Here is a 13,492-nt window from a genome sequence, read left to right on the forward strand (position 1 = left end):
AATTTAAATGAGTTTACAAAAAGTTAAAATAAATAGGTTATAAATGGATAATTGGGTTATCCAATTCATTTTTTGACTTACCCATTTATACCCATCTAATTAAATGGATATAAATAGGTTGACTCACTTATATCCATTATCCATTTTATTCAATCCAAACCCGTCTAAGTCAATCATTTTGAAACCTCTACTCCTACCCTATAACAATAAAATTTGGAGAATTGTGCAAAGTTATATCTTCAAACTGGGTGTTGAGGATAATTGCTCCCTTGACAAAACTTTGGGAATTATACTCTCTTGAGCTCGCAAGGTGAGGCAAATGACAAGTACCTGACAATGGTAAAACCAATTAATCAATGGCCCTCCACCTGTCATTATTGATGCCACGACTAGCCAATGAAAGTGCCAGGACGACAATATAATATATTTGTAGTTTTTAACTATTTTCTGTCACCATTTGAACAACCAACGAAAAGAGGACAAAATATGTTTACCAACGCTAATTGAAATCCAAATGTACGCTTCTTACATAATCAAATAAACTATTCCTAAACTGCTTGCCAACAAACCAATCAAATTGATAGACAGATACCCTTTCATTAGTTCGGCAGCCTAATGTATGGACCCTGCCGGATGAATCTCTTCATTTCCGGTGAAACGTCAGAAGGCATGTAGGCCCATTCAGCAAATCAGACACATTAATAGTTCTGTTTGTACTAGTAATATTTTTACGCCCTTAGGTCATCCTTCAGCAAAACTTAAGGTTTCATTTAAGGCACTTGAGGCTCTGATTTCAGTATTTAGAGATTCAGAGTTTAAATCTCCCTTCTCCATCTTTACTTCTTAAATTTCGCCATCTCTACTTCTTAAATTTCACCATTTTTTGTATTAGAAAAAAAAACTACATAATTCGGCTCATGAGAGTTAGTATTCATAATTGTCATATTATATATATATATATATATATATATATATTTTTGTCGACACAGGGGTGTCCGGGTTAATCCTTACGGGGCTCGACTAATCCCCTGCAACCCGGGCCCGGCGCCCCAACCCGGCCCGAACACGTTAAGTGCGCGGAGGAATCCAGCGGAGCGGAGACTCGAACTTGTGACCTCAAGATTCACTGGTGAGAGGCGCTGCCGCTGGACCATTCACGCGGGGCTCATAATTGTCATATTAGCATGTACAAAATTCATATGTTAGACAGTCAAAATTTTTGTACTAGTCAAAATTCAAAATGAATATTAATATGAGTAATACAAGTACATATTCTATATGACGACTTCAGCATTTAAAATTCACAATATACCAAAGTTACAAGTGTTATTATTTTGAGAATTTTAAATACTTCTCAACCAATTAGTTATTCTGATTTAGTATGAGTTCGTGGTTAACCTCACAAATGGAACATTATTCACTTTCATTTATTCCTGAATTTTAAACATATCCATACCCAAATTTACCTATATCATGATATTCAAACGTTAACTTTACATTTGATTAAAGTTAGCCAATGAGAAGCAGATATGGTGCTTCCAACAGACATAGAAGAGACTGTCAATACAAAATTTTTATCTATCTTATTGGAAGATTTTGAATTTTTTTGTATTTTTTCAATCTATTTATAGTTTTTCAGATTTATTATATTTGGTAAATTGCAAAAATGTGATTTGTAATGCATGTTTAACCTGTCATTAGGACAGTGACGCAAATCAAATCAGATGATCTCTATCAATCCTTTAATGAACTTTAATGAATTTTGCTTTTTATCAAACAAAAAAAGTCATTTACACCAAAATTATCCAGGATTCCCATTTTCAGTTGATGAGTATGACCTACCAACCAAATGGGGCAATCATAACATGCAAAGAATCTAAAGAAGCAAGCAAACTAAGCCTTTTGTTTAAATTGCAGCCTTTGCATACCCGTCACAAAGAACTTTTTTGGGTTTTCCCTTCTTTCACTAGTACTTTGCTTTTGCCTCAAATCTTCCCTCCTTTTTCAATCAAAATTCATAGAGGTGTAATCCTTCCTTGCCTTCAACTCATGGGTTTGAATCGAAATTCATCATCACACTTTTCTTGATTATCTTTAAAATACTTCACATTTATAATTATAGTGTTGTGCCTACATGTTTGTATTCCATTAAATGCACTAGTGTTTGTTCTTCACGGTGCTTTTATGATTCACACTGATATAACAGAATCCGGCTCCACCAGATTTTTACTGTGATTTCATTTCCTTCTGTTTCTGAGTGCTGAAACCTGCCTTGAATTCCATTGATGCTCAGGTGGTGCCATAGCAAATACGTATTTCTATAAAAAGGGAAGTTCAGTAGCCATCCCACTCAAGTATGGCTCAAGTCCTTCAGCTATATTTCCTGTTGCCTTTTCTGAGCTTTGCCTTGAGAGGGATTTCATGGAAAGTGTCAACAGGGAAGCTAAATCAAAGATGGAAGATTACGAAGTAATAGAGCAGATTGGGAGAGGTGCTTTTGGAGCAGCGTTACTTGTTCATCACAAGATAGAGAAAAAGAAGTACAAAACTTAATAAGCTTCTCTCTTTTTGCATTGTTTGATATGTAAATTGCTGTCCCCTAGAACTAATAATGCTTTGTCTATTCATCTTTATTATTTGTCTGTGTATTCTCTTTCAGGTAAATCATTAAGTTGTTGATGTCCAATCAATAGTTCTTAACCATAATACTGAAACGGCTTAGTATGTTATTACAACAAATTTCTTTTTAAATTGCAGCTCATTTTTATTTTTTGGGGTGGGTAAGGAATCAGCATAATTATATTTCTTGTGCATGCAGAACCTTCCCTATTTCTATTTTAGGGTCTTAGAGATGAACCTCCTTTTTTTTTTTAGGGTGAGTTGGGGATGGGTGGTTGGGGGGGGGGGGGAGCGGTTGTAAGTTGGGGACTATTTAATTAGTTAATTGAGAGGATGACGAAAAGGAACTACTATGTAGATATTGAAAAATTGACTATCTTGCTTTCTATCTTCTCCAACGAAATCTATGGGAGTTCTGTTCATTTTTGGGGTTTTTCTTATTCTTAGGTATGTGCTGAAGAAAATTCGTCTAGCTAAAGAAACGGTGAAATTTCAGCGAACTGCACATCAAGAGGTTATACTAAACACTTCCAGCATTCATTTCTTAATGTACTAAATAACTTGTAGTGACTGAGATTCTTATCCGCTTCAAGTTTTTATTAGTGAAGAAGAAATCATTACCAGCTAGATGACTATAATTAATCATCGGGACCACTGTGTTTTCTTTCTTCTTTTTTTCCTTTTTGCATAATTTTGGATGATTTCGGCTAATGTTAACTACTTCTTAACCGACTAGTAAACTTCCCTTTTTTTTTTGGGGGTCGTTCTTATGCTTCTTTAGGCCAATTATTGCAGATGAATTTGATGGCAAAGCTGAATAATCCCCATATTGTACAATACAAAGATGCATGGGTGGAAAAGGTAAGTTGAAATACCTTCTTAAAAGATGTCTTGATTTTCAATTAGCCAATAATTCCCTCCCAGGTCCATAAAAATTTCATGCAGGTCAGATTAGCTCAATTTCTTTTAAAACTAAACGAATTCTGAATTGAACCAGGATTCCTCTGTATGTATCGTCACAAGTTATTGTGAAGGTGGAGACATGTAAGTTGCAGTTACATCGAATAAAGCCTTTAGCAGTTGAATGCACAAGGATTTATATCAGTGATTTTTTTTAGCCATTAACATATGAAGAAACTGCAAACTCGATATAATTGATTTTATACTGCTTGAGAGAGCAGTTTATGACCATTTCTTGTACTTCCAAATCAATTTACTGCTCCTACAAGGCCATAATGTCATTACTACAATGATTCTTCTCTTATTCAGAGCACTAGTATTAGATGGTGCTTTCAAATTTTGCTGACACAACTATTTTGCTGATTTTGCAGGACTAAGATGGTCAAGAAAGCTGGGGGGACCTTCTTTCCTGAAGAGGTAAGAAGTGTTAAACATCATCTAGCTAGAAACTTTAAGGCCTTAAAATTAGTGCATGCCTGATGCTTGTTCCCCTTGTAGAAGCTCTGTAAGTGGATGACTCAGCTCTTGATAGCTCTGGACTATCTTCACTCAAATCGCATACTTCACAGGGATATCAAGGTATGCTGTGTTCTGATTATCCTGAAAAACATAAGGCTGCAGCTTTAAGTTCTCATTTGTTTGTCAAATTAAACATGAAAAGCGTACTGTTAAATGCTGAATAGAGTGCAATGTTCTTCATGAAATATGTACTGTTAAATGCTGAATAGAGTGTATTGTTCTTCACTGCAGTGCTCAAATATTTTCCTCACACGAGGCCATGATATCAGGCTGGGTAATGAAGAAAAAGAAAATTTGAAAATTCTGGAACATGCCAGCCATCATGTTGCATTTCACACATCTTTCAACCTGTATGCAGGTGACTTTGGACTTGCAAAACTTCTAACCAAAGATGGTCTTACTTCTTCAGTAAGGACTTGTTTCTTTCCCTTTCTATTAGGCCTTGCTCTAATATGTCAGATGAATGTCTGCAAGAATTAAGTGCAACAATTAGAGTAGTAAAGGTTGTTAAGGTAGAACCCTCATAACTCGAAGAAAACGAGTGGAAAGATGAATGTGCTATTTGACATGCTATCATCTGACAAGCAAAGTTTGTACATTAGATTGCCAAGTGGGGGAGAAATTGATGCTTCTGTCAGATAATTGCACAGGTTAAAATTACAAATGCACCTGAAAGAGGACTTGGATTTTATCATCTATCAGAAATGTTCTCATAGATATGCTTATTATGGGCATAAAAGTACAACACAGTAAAAAAAATGATCTACTTTGTCCCATATAACCATGAACGAAAACATCAATTAGAAAAATTGGTTCACTAGTATGCCGGCACAATCTTTCTTCTGTGCTCAGTGTACAACGGGATGATGAAAACTATCATGGAGATCAGCCGTGAAATATGAAATGCAGATATGGTTCCTGGCTAGTTAATAATTCTTGTTATAACCTTCTCCATTGATCCAGAAAGATTACAATGAAATCCTTTATTCCCTTCATGCCCTTCCTACTTCAACAGAAGGCACCAAGAAAGAGGAAAAATGTGCCACTTGTTTGCTATTACGAGGGACTATATACCTGCTCATATTTTCTGCAACATATCATACCAGTCTGTATTTTCGTATCTGTTCATGTAAAGCAGAACTCAAGGTAATGATTAATTCACAAATGACGAAAAGTGTACTGTTCTAATTTTGCAGTATCTGAGACATGGAAACATCATAATATGGTTGACAGAATAGTTAGATCAGCTGTATTTGATAAATTCATACACAATCAGCACTATTCTGCAGGTTCAAGGCTAAAATGATAAACATATAAGTCCCCTTACAAATCAAGTAATCAATTAATTAGTAAACAAATATTCAAAGGGAAGAAAAGCTAAAAAAGAATCAAAGGGAAGAACGAAGAGGTTTCAGAATAGGCAGCGTTTACTACAAATATGTACTTGGAAGGTAGAGCTCGTAGTAAAGGAATAGATCTCCTGGGCCTTCTTTTTTTGTTTCTTTGCTGTTTTTCATATTCCAGCAATTCCTATGGCCAACACTTCCTTATAATTGATCTTCTTAGTTGACTAAGCAAGCACCGTACCATAATGCACATTGAATCAAGAAGTTCTAGTCAACCATGATGTTAATCAACCAAACTGAAGAACCACAGAGGTATTGGAGGAACTTAACCTGAAATCTTAATTATCCAATGATCTAAACAATGCATTTGCATCTGTAACTTAGTTTCTGTTTTTTTTTTTTTCCCTTCTTTCTTTTAATCTGATGTGACTTCCTTAATATAGTATTTAGACTACAAAAATTTTGGTCAACTAGCAGCTTGCATGGATCTAAATGGTTTTGCTTGTGTGTACCATCTAGGTGGTTGGCACTCCAAACTACATGTGCCCAGAGCTCCTTGCAGATTTACCTTATGGCTACAAATCTGATATCTGGTCCCTAGGTAACTACACTAGTTCTTTGCTCTATTAAACTTGTTCTTCAACTTTGGGAGCTTGGTAGCTTGGTGCCCTAAGTTTCACCACAAATGAGTTTTCCAACTTCTCAGGCTGCTGTATGTTTGAGATTGCTGCTCACCAACCACCATTTAGAGCTTCTGTAAGTTTCAGCATGATCTACCTCTGTCAGTTTTCTTTAATTACCCGCCACTTTCTTAGTCAAATTCATAGAGAATGACCCTTTAGAACATTACTGAAACAGGATATGGCTGGACTTGTAAACAGAATAACTAAGTCGACAGTATCTCCAATCCCAACAGTGTATTCCACCACATTGTAAGTGAATAACATTTTCATTATTTAATACTTCCAATGACTCCCTATCAGTATTTGCAGAAGGTATTTTTGTTGTAAAATTATTAGCTTGGCTAATGGAAAAGATGAGATAATGTTCCCTTGCTCATCAGGAAGCAATTGATCAGAAGCATGCTTAGGAAAAATCCTGAACACAGACCAACGGTTAGTAGCAATACTATCAATCACCCAATATATTAAAAGCAATCACTTAATTCACTCATTTCATGCATTAGGCAGCAGAGCTCTTGAGGCATCCGCATTTACAGCCATACATTGCTCAATACCACAACTTATCTCCAGTCTTCGTTCCAATAAAGTCTACAAAGAATTCAAAACACAAGGCACCGCAGGGTCAACTGTCTGGCAAGCCCAAGTTAGGAAAGGATGGAAAATCTGGAAAGGAGAATCTGGTAAAACAGATGCAAGGTGTTGAAGCAGTCAATAGAAATATCAACCTGCTCCAAGGTAATGTAGTCAGAGCTAAACTGCCTGCATCCAAGATCCCAAAAGCCAGCAGTGAAACAATGCAGTTGCAGTATGTTGGCTCTTTCAAGAAAATACCTAAAACTGATGGAAGTGATAGAGCAGGCTACAATTACATAAGAAAAACAAAAGGTTTCAATTCCAGAACCTCGTCAAGCAGCACTCTAACTGATCAGCATGAAGATACAGAACAATTAGCCCATGCACCTCAAAAAATTTATGGAGAATCTGAGGCTGGAGGTTTACAGGAACTGCACAGAAGAATGGAAAAGCCACATGTGTCTCTATACATTAATTGGCTTCTTGAAGACGAAGAGCAAACATCACCGGAAGCTACAGTGGCTCTAGAACATAACCCAGGACCATCCTCGAGAAATTATAGAGAGGAATTCTCAAAATCGTACTCTATGATTTCAGTTACAGAAAACACCTCAACTGGACTTTCAAGAGATCAAGGAGGAGCTAAAGTAAATGATCAACAGTCCTCCATGAGAGCAGAAAATGTTCACAGTAGCAATCTAAGTCAGGAAGTTGGTGAAACGTCATCAATCAGCATGCAAAATTTTCTACATATCAGCAAACTCAGAATGAAATTAGATACAGCAAGCCAAGAAAGAGCAGATGCCCTGGAATCATTACTTGAACTTTGTGCAAAGCTACTTAAGCGGGAAAGGATTGAAGAACTTGCTGGGGTGTTGAAGCCATTTGGGGAAGAAGCTGTATCATCAAGAGAAACAGCAATTTGGTTGACAAAGGGACTCCTTAATATTCAAAAACAAGGGGCATGAAGCTTGGTATTTTCCTGTAAATTATCTTAGCTATCTGAAATATATCTATTACAAGAATGAGTTCTTATATGACTAACTAGGGTATGTGCCACTGAAAACGAGAAAATCACTTGACTTCATTAAGGCTAGAAAACAAAAATGAGATATACTCAGAATATGAATGGTTTTAAAATGACAAAAGGCAGAATTGGAGAAGTTCAGAAGATTATTTGGAGTAAAATTGGGCATAGTCCTGACATTGCTAAAATCTAAACCAGCTAATGATCTACTACCATAGCTAGTTCTCTTCAGCTGACTGTTTTATTGCTTTTCTTGGCTAAATCTTTGTTTACTTTGCCAGAATGATGATTCTGCTTAGTTATTTGATCATAGATAAATCTCTCTGCTTCATTTCTTCGTATTGCTGCTCGTGAAGATCATTGCAACCAGTGTCTGCGTTTTGGTGGTATACAAAGTCAACTAGGAGCAAACTGAGATGTCACTATAACTTTGATTCCTGTGTTTTATCAGCACATCTCGGGGCAGGCATTTTCTTGGTTAAACACTTCAGCCGCAAAAATTGGCATCATATAACAATTATATGAAAGGATGCCAACAAGATTTAACATAGGCACTGCTATCTGATAGAGTTTATTCTGTGGTAATGTCTTCATTAAATTTTGGTAATTTTGCAATCCTACTTTGACATTTTGGACAATTTCAATTAGTTCCCTATATTTTTGTTAATGTAAATATGTTAAGGATAACTTTTTAATACACTGTTAGTGTATAATTTTCTTTTAGACTAACAGGTTTAAATCATACTATATAATATGAATTCAAATTTAAAATTCAAATCATGTACATGTAGCATACATCCATAACTACTAGTGTAAAAAATCACTGTGCTATCAATGCATAAAAAGTAAATCCATATATTAATATAGAAATTTAGTGTATCAATTAGCTGATTAGCATCAATTAAGAAGTTTCTTTATATAAACTAGTCTAGGTTCAATGTAATAGTTGTTTAGATTCATTTTGTATAAGCCTATAAATATAGGCATAATTCTTTGTATATGAATTTTCCTACAAATATGCCTATTTGAGTTTACAATTTTGCATCTTTGTATATAGGCATAATTCTTTGTATATGATTCGGGAAAACTGTATATGAATGTTTACAATTTTCCCAAATCTCCATTTCTTTAACAGTTTTCAACATTACAATTACCTCGCCAATTTGAGTTTCACTGTAACAAAGTCAACCATTGTTTCTAAAACTCATATAAGATGCTAGCAACACAGAGGTTATCGAAACACTAAACCAAATGTTTTTTTTTTCCAAGTCTGAGCAGGAAAACACTAAAACTAAAGTAAATTAGTAGCACTTGAATTCGGTTTACAACTTTGAACATGTTTCTCTGTGTTCTACGGGAAGCATTCTAGGACTGCTAGACGTCCATTGTGGGCAGCTTTGGAGGCTCGATCAGTAGAGATAACTGGCCCCTGGATGGTGGGAGGGGGGCTTCAATGTAATGGCATCAGCTAATGAGGGAAGAGGAGGCGCTCCGCCAAGGATAGGAGATATGGACGACTTTGTTATGGCTCTGACAAATGCGGGACTTTCGGAGGTGCTGTTTGATTGGTTAGAATTTATTTGGACAAATAAGTGTGTATGGCAGCGACTTGACAGAGTGGCAATGAATGCTGATTGGAATATGGATTTTAGTTTTGTGCATGGAACACATTTAGGTAGAGGAAGATCTGATCATTCCTCTTTATTGGTCAAATCTTCTAATGGCTCGCGGGGTAAAGGGTCTTTCAAATTTCTTAATGGGTGGCTGAAGCACCAAGATTTCTTAAATGTCGTGCGTCAGCATTGGTCTCAGCTGGAAATGGGGCAGGAACGGTTGTCTCTGACAACCGTTCCTGCGAGTTCACGGCTGTGATTTTGGCCCAAAAATTTGTGCGGCTCAGATCACATGTGGTAATTCGATTTTCACATCATGTGTGGGTCCCACAAAAAAGTGTTCTAAAATTACGTTATGTATAAAGAAAGTTACACCGTGTGCTACCGATGTTACGCGCAGTGCAAAATGCACACAATTGGTACAAACGGTTGCACCTGCAACCGTTTGTGCCCCTTGTCCGTCTCAGCTAGTGCAGGCTTATGGTAAGGTTGCTTTTTTGCTAAATTGATGAGGTTGCGCAAAGCGTTAAAGGCATGGAACCATCATACTTTTGGTCACATTGGGCGTCAAATCTAGATAGCTGAACAAGAAATGCTTAGGGTGCAGAATCAATATGATCAACATAGAGGGCTAGAGCAAAGCTCAATCGAGTTATGTTCAACATGAGTTATGTTCTCAGTTGGGAAAGGCCTAAGCTAAGCTCACTCGCTTACAAAATGTAACTAGCAGATGTTCACCATGCTTGCGCATGGTGGAAAATCATAAGTATGCCCAACCCAGTTTTGGCTAATAGTTATGAATATTATATATGAAAAAAATTGCATAATATTGTTTTAAGTATGTTAATGTGTTAATCTTTTAACAAAAACTAAGTCATAAATAAGAATAATATTTTTTGTTATAGGATATTTAGTAGGGTTAATCCACAATTGAATAATAGCTGGACATCGGTCAATTTTGATATTCACAGAAAAGAAATTAATTTGTTGTATTTGAATTATTATTTAGTAAAACAAATGTATGATAAAAGCTAAGAAATGGATAATTAGACTTTCACTGCTACTGAAGTTAAAACTTATCTATTTATCTTTAAAATACAAGACTAACATTACAAGAATTACTATCCACATGAAAATAATCTCTATAACAATTGAGCTTCTGACTGCCAACACGATGTAGGTTATCATTTTTTATTTTTCCAATTATCTGGCTGCCTTGCCTTTTCTTGAATAGCAACATCATCATCATCCTCCTCTTCACCGCGTCTCAAGTTATCCTTAGGACCTTAGCCAACGTGACAGTAGCCAATTTCTATAATAATCAACAACCAAAATGTGAACAACATTTTTCAGTCAAACCACTACAACTTCTGATCTAAGTAGGTGTATGGCATCTCTTAAAATATAATTGGCTTCTTGATTCATCATATATCAAGTCAACAAAATCGAGGTAGCATCTCTAACATGTTTGAACATTTGATGGTGTTCAAAAAACATGTAGATGACCTATTAGTCTATTTAAAAACAGAAAAAAGGAAACTATAGAAGGAAATAAAAAAAACAGGGTGTAGTGTGTGTCTCTGATGTAGAGAGAGGTAGAGAGAGCATTTGCTAAAGAAACAGGGTAGGATACAATTTAGGTTCTCAGGTTGTATTAGGAAAGCTTACTATGAACTCCAATGATTCTAGCCTCGTTTGGAGACAATAAAAGCTTGGTAAATGGGATTATTATCTAGCATCATGCAAGCAAAAACGTCCTTGCCCCCTTGCAAAAAACCAAAAGGTGGACCACTGGGTTAGCACATTGCTGGCAGAAAAAGTTTTGCAGTTGCTGGGAAGAACATACTAAGAATCACCTTAACTGAAACTCAAATTTTTTTCACTAATAAAGTCAATTCCTAGTCAATTTCTCAAACTTTGCCCCTTCTTTCTATTTTTGAATACACAATTCAAAAAGGTAGGTTGAATAAAGTCAATTCTATTTTTGAATACACAATTTCCTTTTTGCTGTAAAAGTAGGTTGAAAGCCATAATGCTCCAGTGGAGGCAACAAATTCAAATCCCAGGACAGCAGGGGAAGTGACGTAGCAAAATCTACCCAAACGACATCAAAACCAATATATGGTAGTTCATCACTACCTAAATCGACCCAAATGACATGTATCCTGAAGTAGGTTACATATTTCAATGTGGTGATTAGAATGAAACTCCACATTTTTAATACGATACACGCAATCAAAATCCTGAAAGATAAAAAATTCCGATAGCATAAATACCAAGGAGATGGACAAGTAGTTATGATTGGTTTCAGAAACAGACGAACTCGAAGCAGCTATTGATTGCTAATTCACAAGCAAATATCCCTCTATTTTCATCAGATCATCACCTCCAAAAGATCAATTACATGTCAGCTTACAGGCAGGAAAAAATATCAGCCTGTTGAAGTTAAGAAAATATCAAAAATAAACTGCATAATGAAGTTCCTTCATGTTTTGTCTAGGCAAACAAAAGGGTGAAAGTTAAGAAAAATTTTATTTAATTGTGGAGTTTTTTACATAGAATTTCCCATAGTATATCTGTATAATCATGTACATTGAGGCAAACCCTGAAGGAAGTGTAGATATACCTCTTGCTATTCAATTTGAAGCATTTACGAGTTAATCATTTAAAATCTTAAAGCTTCTAGTAAAATTACCATCACCTCTGGCTCAAATTTTCACCTAAAAAGGAATCAAACAAAGATAGGTAAGATGAGTAAAAATAAGTTTCGAAAACAAAAGAAGAGCAATTTTTTGGATGGATGCAATGAAGTATGAAAATTTTTAGATAGTGACTACAAAGTAAAAGAGAAATATAATAATGATGTAGCAATATGATCCATTTCCAGTTAATGATACATAATCTATAGTCTGTGTAGACACCAAATTTTTGGTGTAATTTCTTTTACTTTTTATTCTCATTTGTCGTGGTTGCTTTTAGTTTTTTTTTAGTTTCTAGTTTCTATTTTAATTTTTAAGTTTTAACGTAGAAAAATCATGGAAAAAGAGAAAAAAAGGAAAATTGTTCACAAAAATACGTTCAAATTTATTTTTTTGGCATTTTGGTTTATTTTTGTTAATTTATTTTGAAAAAAAAAATGATGAGAAATGATGAAAAATGAAAGAAAAGATCGAAAATGGTAATTTTGTTATTTTTAGTTTGTTTATTTCGATGTGTTTGTAATTAAAATTGTTGTTTTTATTATTATTTAGTTTTACTATTATTTTTGTTAAATAATTAAGATAAAAAAATAAAAAAAAACATCTCCATAACCACGGCACCACATCAATCACTCTACTTCACATTTCATTCCACAACCACAAGACACGATACCATTCCTTCATTTTCACTGACACAAACCACAAATGTTAATTCCTTCTCTGCACAAACAGCTCCTCGGACAGAAGCTTCAGCACCGCACCATTCAACCAATCAAAATGCACTACCAACACAACACTCAACCACTTCTACACTCAAAACCACGGAACCATCCCTCTTCCTTTTGATTCCTACACCGCAAACCACTGCACTTCATTTTTTCATCGTGAGGCATCCGAGAGCAAGGGAGGAAACGCGAGTTGAAATCTTCTGTCCGTTTTGTTCTGACCGTGAGCTGGAAGAAAGGCAGAGAGAAACCGTGAGCAAAACTTCAACCAGCTGCAACCGTTTCCAGCAACTCCAACATTCCACCTCCACCAGTTGAAGCCGCTACACCAAACCAGAACCAGCAAACCTGTCGCGTGCGTGAGAGCCGAAAGGGAGCAGAAATTTTTCAGATTTTCGTGTGTGGTCTTAGCTTGCTTTGAGGTAAATTATTCTGGACTAAAAATGGATAATCAGAGGTAGTTTAAGCCAGCCGTGACCTTGCATGTGTTAATTTGGGTAATTAGATGATGAAACCAAAGCTGTGGAAAATTTCTGTTTTGGTTAAAAACATTTCTGCCGAGGAGCTTGCTTGGAATTGTAGTTTTTATTTCTGACTTTATGCGACAATCTGAGTTGGATTAAGTGTCTAACTAATCAAAACCAAGAAGTTTAAGTCATCTAGTAATATGCATGTGAGGTTAGGCAGTCGGATGATGATATTAAGCCATTAGAAATTTCTGTTTTGGA

General features: G+C 35.7%; 1 protein-coding gene across 2 annotated transcripts; it reads left to right on the forward strand.

Annotated features, from left to right (window-relative positions):
• Positions 1-2,407: 2,407 nt before the first annotated feature.
• On the forward strand, positions 2,408-8,296 carry LOC113782075 (serine/threonine-protein kinase Nek6-like). Of its 2 annotated transcripts, XM_027327996.1 has the most exons (14): positions 2,408-2,540; positions 3,067-3,133; positions 3,415-3,480; positions 3,617-3,663; positions 3,951-3,996; positions 4,078-4,158; positions 4,330-4,372; positions 4,457-4,506; positions 5,964-6,045; positions 6,151-6,200; positions 6,303-6,376; positions 6,508-6,559; positions 6,631-7,674; positions 8,041-8,296. In XM_027327996.1, the coding sequence occupies exons 1-13, from the start codon at positions 2,422-2,424 to the stop codon at positions 7,666-7,668; spliced, it is 1,815 nt and encodes a 604-aa protein (XP_027183797.1). In that variant the 5' UTR covers positions 2,408-2,421; the 3' UTR covers positions 7,669-7,674; positions 8,041-8,296. The 2 variants fall into 2 exon arrangements, with proteins under 2 accessions (XP_027183797.1, XP_027183790.1); XM_027327989.1 differs by lacking the exon at positions 8,041-8,296 and having other exon boundaries at positions 6,631-8,035.
• Positions 8,297-13,492: the final 5,196 nt, after the last annotated feature.

The sequence above is a fragment of the Coffea eugenioides genome, chromosome 1 (assembly GCF_003713205.1).
Source record: "Coffea eugenioides isolate CCC68of chromosome 1, Ceug_1.0, whole genome shotgun sequence".
NCBI classification, from domain to species: Eukaryota; Viridiplantae; Streptophyta; class Magnoliopsida; order Gentianales; family Rubiaceae; genus Coffea; species Coffea eugenioides.

Excerpts from the sequence above, each read along its gene's own strand:
- LOC113782075 (XM_027327996.1), top strand. The coding sequence starts at position 2,422 with ATGGAAAGTGTCAACAGGGAAGCTAAATCAAAGATGGAAGATTACGAA. Across the intron at positions 3,997-4,077 it reads GGACCTTCTTTCCTGAAGAG|AAGCTCTGTAAGTGGATGAC; the intron begins GTAAGAAGTGTT and ends TTCCCCTTGTAG. Across the intron at positions 6,377-6,507 it reads ACAGTGTATTCCACCACATT|GAAGCAATTGATCAGAAGCA; the intron begins GTAAGTGAATAA and ends CTTGCTCATCAG.